This window comes from Nymphaea colorata, chromosome 4, assembly GCF_008831285.2.
Source record: "Nymphaea colorata isolate Beijing-Zhang1983 chromosome 4, ASM883128v2, whole genome shotgun sequence".
NCBI lineage: Eukaryota > Viridiplantae > Streptophyta > Magnoliopsida > Nymphaeales > Nymphaeaceae > Nymphaea > Nymphaea colorata.
Genome location: NC_045141.1, coordinates 15,568,338 through 15,574,689, shown reverse-complemented (window position 1 = coordinate 15,574,689; position 6,352 = coordinate 15,568,338). Strand labels below are relative to the sequence as shown.

The window sequence follows — 6,352 nt, the reverse complement described above, 5'->3', positions numbered from 1 at the left end:
TGATCTCATTGCAAATATTTTTGTCAAGTACTGGTCGAGCTTCTTCCGTTTTTGAAACCATTTATTATGAAAGCCAATATCTTTCCACTTTATTCCCTTTCTACCGTCGTACTTTTCATTTCCTCTTTCATTTTTTTCTATTTTTGTCCCTTTCCACCAACCCACTTTTTCCCTATATAGGATTTATCGTATTGGAATGGATATACCCTATTCGTTTTTCGGATATTCATATATTCAGATTTGAAACAAATAAAAAATCATATCTAATTCTAAATTCAAAATCTGATTTTACAGTTTGAATCTGTTTTTTACATTGATATCTGAATCTGAATTTTGAACCGAATTTGGTTTGATTTTCAAACTTTAAGAGCAGTGGATATGTTATATTTATTTAAAACTAAATCTGATATGAATCCGATTGGATATTCATGTATATCTTAATCTGAACTTGAATCCAATCGAATGTCATTTCTTAAATTTAAATCTGAAATGATTTATTAATCGGATATTAATTCTTTATTTTTTTTGCATATATGATTTTTTTAGAATAATGTATATTTGATCCAAATCGGATATATTGACATCTCTAATATTTATCCCTTCTTATGGGTCATTTAACATATTCAATATATACTACCTTACTGTTGATAGATCCATTCTTATTCCCATTCCCAATCTCTAAGACCTATATTGCATACAAAACTTAATTGCCTCATATGTAGAGCATTCTTGTTTTCGCCAAGCCAAAAAATACTCCTTAATTATTTGCATAAAGTTTTGGGTGATCCGCTTAGGTGTTGCGGTCTCTGTATGCTTCAATTTGTACGTAGGATCCATCCTCCTTACAATACAGGAGCGTAGCCTTCCATGGGTTTCAAACTAGAGACGCACCTCGGGACAATTATTGGCATACAGTTATAGAAGGCAAGCTCAATGCTCTCCTTTGCAAGAGGTTTACACCATCCTCTCCTATTTTTTTGCTCTAACTAGGTTTATAAGATTAATAAAAAGGCAAATGGTAGCCTTTAAAACTAGGAAGCATCACTACTTTGAGACATTCAACATATCTGATTGAAGGGATTTGCATTTTCAATCTTCAAGGGTTTCTTTGGATCCATGTAATGTTTCCAAAACCATCTTGATTCACAAGTTTCTATGGTTTAAAGCAGGTGCCTTGATGATTTGTACATAAACTTACTCATGTTTCAAACGGCAAGGTTTTTATTGGGTATAATATAGCAAGCTTAAAAAAAACAAAAAAATATGGTAAATTTTCAAAAATAAAAAAAAAAATTAAAAATGAGAAAAAAATAAAATAAATGAGAAACTGATAACACAAAAGAAAAGTCAATTAGCAACAAATAAAAACTAGAAAATAAAATAAAAAACCGATTTGATATTAAAAAACATGAAAGATGAATAAAATGGAAAAGGGTAAAACACGAAAAAATGCATTTCTTTCTCATTCTTTTCATGTTAACGTTTTTTTACATAGTGTTTTTTGAAAGTTTTAAACAGCTATTTTTATCACGTTTTTTCATGTTTTTTTGAAAAAAAATGCATTTTTTGTGACTATGGGCCAATGTGGATGTTATTGTAGTAACTGACAGTTATTAAATTTGAAGGTATGGCAACATCTCACCGCAACTCAGCTGGACTCATAACCTCATAGTCTTTTGCTATGAATAAAATGTGCCAAATTATGAACCAACTCTGGTCGAGATATATATATATATATATATATATATATATATATATATATGGCTTTTTGTTTGTTGCATATTTGGATTGCAATTGGCATGGAGATCAAGATGATTACAAATGTATAGGTGCTGGGTACTTAGCTCTTTTGCTCAGTCATTCTCTTATTTTTTAGTCTGCACATAAGCAACTAAGTGACAGGTGGAGTTAGAAATTTCTGACTAAGGGGCATTAGTAATAAATTTAAAATTTTTATGTGGCACCAACATGTAAAGGAGAAAAATGCTTTGATGTGTCAGTATAAAAATAAGAATTTTTTGTGGGTCTGTGTGAGCAATTGCCAACACCTGCATCCACTCCTCCTAAGCGTCTCCTGGTCTAACACACTAAAAGCAGAATACCTCACCTTTTCCAATTAGATCTGCAATTTTTTGGTGCTTCACCTCTACTTGTTCTCTCATGCATAGAAATACAAATTCAATTGCTGTGGCGACATTGTTGTATTAGTCATAAATATAGTTTTTGCATTTTAATTGGTGATGTTTTTCTTGTGTATAATATGGCGTGCTTGAAAAAAATACAGTAAATTTTTTAAAAATTAAAATTGTATCTTATATTCACTAAAAGACATGCTTCAGATATGGTAGATCTATTTATACTTTTCCCTTCATCAAGCTTTACAATTTTATAAACAAATGTGAACATCAAAATCATGAATCTTATTTAAAACATACACCCACTAGAAAATTTTTATAATACCACTTTGAAAATTCAGATTTTGTTTGCAAATAGTAGGAGCAAACAGACAAGAATTTGCTTCAGTACAAATCTTAACAGTTGCAGCACATCCAGCCCACAAGCTGGCATAATGATACCTAAGTATATCAAAAACAAATAATTGCCGTGAAGTAATGAATCACATGATGATTCTAACTTAATAGAAAAAGAAAGACTCTAACTTGAAAGAAAAAGAAAAGAAAGGAGCAAGCTGCAATCAATTCAGCATGGATTATCTTTTCAGGAGCTCTTGGATGGATGCCTACCTGTTCAAACCAGGTTTATCGAATTGGAACGATACGGAGAATCCATTAGTCATGTGATGCTTCTAACTTTGAAAAAGAAAAAGAGCAACGTCCAATCAATTCAGCGTGGAAGTCCGCAACTATTGGCGCTGATTGGATGCCAACCTGTTTCAAACTTGGTTTTCTGAAAACTTGGTTCTGCATAAATGCTTTATGCGAGACGTGAAGAAAATGCACTTCCTTTGGACAGCAATGAGGAAAAGAAACAAAGTTACACAGATGCTGGTATGGGTACGATACAAAGAAGCAGTTATGAAACACATTAATTTTAAAAATTGTGGATATGAGGTACGGGTGTATATATATTATTTATATATACATCTATATATATACGTTGAGCACTTCATAGATAAAGATCATTTTCATTAAATTCAATGCAGATAAAAAGAAAAGAAAAAAGCAAATTCTTTTCAGGGGCGGCCGCAGGGGTTGCAAGGGCAATAGCCTACCCTGAGATTTTGAAAAAAAAGAAACAAGAAAATACTTGTCATAACTTTTAAAGTTATTAGTTTGCCCATGGAAAAGCTTTGAAAATTGTCATTTGGCCCTCAGAGAAGTTTTGGAAAAGATAGTTCAGCCCCTAAGAAAAAAAAAATTGGCTCTGCCACTGATCTTTGGTTCTTAATTTTGAGACGTGTAGCAAGTAAGAGCTAGGTTGGTAGGAAGGTTTAGAGGTTGCAGATTCTTCTAAGGGGAATTCAAACTGTCTGCTCTAATCTTGCCATATCATCGTGTATTGATTCATATCATCCCATTCACACATTTTTTCCAGAAAAAAAGGGCAGATATATGGCCTGTAGCGGCAGTCATATTAATAATATGATATTTCAAAAAAATGAGTTAATGTAAAAAATAATTTAAAAATCCACGATACAGGCTGAATCACATTGTCCCGTATAAGGCGCCGATCCGGATGTTTATGATATTGGTTTGGACAGTATGGTGTGAATACTTCAGCTTGAATCTTGATACGTGTGCGCTGTAGTTTAGGTGCACGCCAGCACAAAATAGGTGCAGAAATTGGGGCCAAGGAGGTGTGCGCGAAGGAATTTCAACATTGCTGCTTATAGTGTTCAGACCTGGTTTTCTCTTCAAAGTTGTTACAAGAAAAAACTCAAAGAAACTAAGTCAATGAGTTTGGCTCATTTCAAGGCAATTCAAGTTGAACCAATGGCGATTTGGTTTGCCTTTTAGCTCAATCTGGCTACCTCAGACAGAGAACAGGCTAACTTAACGTACATGAAAATGGCAGATCTAACTTGGCACACTCCAACAGTGACTCCATAGCTAGATGCACCAGCACTGTTCAGGTTTTCTACATCCACAACTATGACACCGATAATCATGAGATTAGATGAGAAAGTTGAACAGACTTGATGAAAAATGCTTACAGATTCATTTGAATGGAATAACATAAGATGTTCATCGTTTCACGACAATGCAGACAATCAGCTGACATGGTAGAGGAACTTATCAATGGAGAAGGACTAAGGCTCTACGCACAAGGAACACTTCACCACATTAGCCTGCAGGATTCTTGCCTGGCATTTCTTTGTCTGATGGGAGAATTGTTTTCTGCGTGGCCCAGTGAAACGGAGTCATTTAGATCAATCGAATTGAACTAGCAAGATCAACATTTAGATCAATCGAATTGAACTAGCAAGGGAGGAGGAACCTTCAGGGATTCAGCCAGCGCTCAAGAAGCCAAATCAAATTTCTGAACCAATTACAGGTACTAACAGACAGTCATGTCGAACATAATTAACAGCATATTTCTATTTGTCATATTGAGCAGAGATTCCTCCTCTACTTTCATGATAGAAATCAAACATGAGAAGAGCTCAGTATTTGGACTCAACTCAGTCAGTTAGACCAAAAATCATAAGCAAAATACTAGCTTTTTATCTGTCTCGGGTTAAACACGTGAAAAGCACATCATTTGGTGTAACCCAAATTATATATTGTTCAAGCAAAAACTGCGAAAAAATTAGCCAACATGCAACATAGTTGGACCTGGTTCATACAAAAATCATTTTCTAAATTGGGGTCGGATGCAGAAAAGATTGAATCGGACGAACACCGATAACAATATACACTTGAGTCCGACATGGTACGTCTAAGTTTTCTGTAGACACAACAAGCTCTCATTGTACCCGATCTCAAACAGCTGCAAACCATCTTCCTGATAATTTATGCCTGTGTTTCTCATTCAAGAAATGAAACAAAAGTCTGTTAACATGGTAAAATGCAGGTATACATCAGTAACATCACGTTAACAAAGGGAAACTAACGTTGCCTGAAGGCAATATAGTCTGAGAAGCACAATAAAGGCCTCACATTATCTGCGTGGAATCCCAACAGGTGCTGTTTGGCTCCTTGGTTCAGTTCCTCAGCAAACTGCCTACACCTCTGCAACCCCATCACGTCCGGAAACCTGATCTTACCATCGGCAGCGTCTTTTCCAGCCATCTTCCCCAGTTCTTCAGATGACTCTGTTGCATCAAGTATGTCATCAACAATCTGATTCAAGAGGCCGACACACCGCGCATATTTTTGAAGTGTTCTGATCGCTTCATCTGAGCCACCTCCTATGATGGCTCCTATTTTCACGGATGCCTCCAACAGAGCACCGGTCTTATGATTATGGATGAACTCCAGCTGATCAAGACTAATGTCAGACTGTCCTGTCGTAGCCAAGTGGACCACCTGGCCGGCAGCCATTCCTTCCGAACCACTTGCTTTGGCGAGCTCGGCAATTACTCTGACAACGGTTGCCGGATGAACGCCTCTGCTGGCAGAAGCAATATGTTCGAAAGCAAGAGCTATGAGTGCATCAGCTGCTAGAATCGCCATTGCTTCTCCGTAGACCTTATGGATTGCTGGTCTCCCTCTTCGGACTTCACCATCATCCATACAATCATCCTGAATGATGGACGCAGCGTGTATCATCTCGAGGGCGCAGGCAGAAGCCATGGCGGTCTCCTGGGTACCACCAACAAGTTCACAGGCTGCAATACAGAGGATGGGAGCGCAATACTTACCATCCGTAAGAAGGGCATACCTCATGGCTTCGTGGATGATCTTGGGTTCCCTTAAATAGACGGCCTTGTCCAGCTCTTCATGCACGGATTGACGTTTTGATGAGAGGAAGTGCCTCAAGTAATCTGCATCTTGAGCAAAGAAGAATGATGGCGATGCCTTGTGATCGTTTCCAGGTAGTGCGCCTGATGGGCCGTTTGGATTGCCGCCATAACTTGGAGTTGCAGACATGACCGATCTCAGGGGAGAACCAGCGGAGAAAAGATAAAAGGCCTGCGAACCAATTGCAGAGTAGAAGAAGTTCAAGCAACAGAGAAGAAAGTAGCCAGAGAATTATGACGCAATTATCAGACAACTCAAAAGTATTAAAGATTATTGACATAATTTGTGCAGTTTCTAGCTAAACCGGACAATGCTTAGGCATTAAGATTTATTTCTATAACCGACATAACTTTTGTTCGGGTTCCTTTTTCTATTTCCGCCTCATCTGGCGTCCCTTGGTGAGCAGTGCCTGAACCAGGTCACAGGTC

General features: G+C 37.0%; 1 protein-coding gene across 2 annotated transcripts; it reads right to left on the bottom strand.

Annotated features, from left to right (window-relative positions):
• Nucleotides 1-4,698: 4,698 nt before the first annotated feature.
• On the bottom strand, nt 4,699-6,352 carry LOC116252889 (heterodimeric geranylgeranyl pyrophosphate synthase large subunit 1, chloroplastic-like). 2 transcript variants are annotated; one of them, XM_050077671.1, is made up of 2 exons: nt 6,275-6,352; nt 4,699-6,095 (listed from the first exon to the last, which is right to left on the bottom strand). In XM_050077671.1, the coding sequence occupies exon 2, from the start codon at nt 6,051-6,053 to the stop codon at nt 5,070-5,072; it is 984 nt and encodes a 327-aa protein (XP_049933628.1). In that variant the 5' UTR covers nt 6,054-6,095; nt 6,275-6,352; the 3' UTR covers nt 4,699-5,069. The 2 variants fall into 2 exon arrangements, with proteins under 2 accessions (XP_049933628.1, XP_031483360.1); XM_031627500.2 differs by lacking the exon at nt 6,275-6,352 and having other exon boundaries at nt 4,700-4,979; nt 5,121-6,238.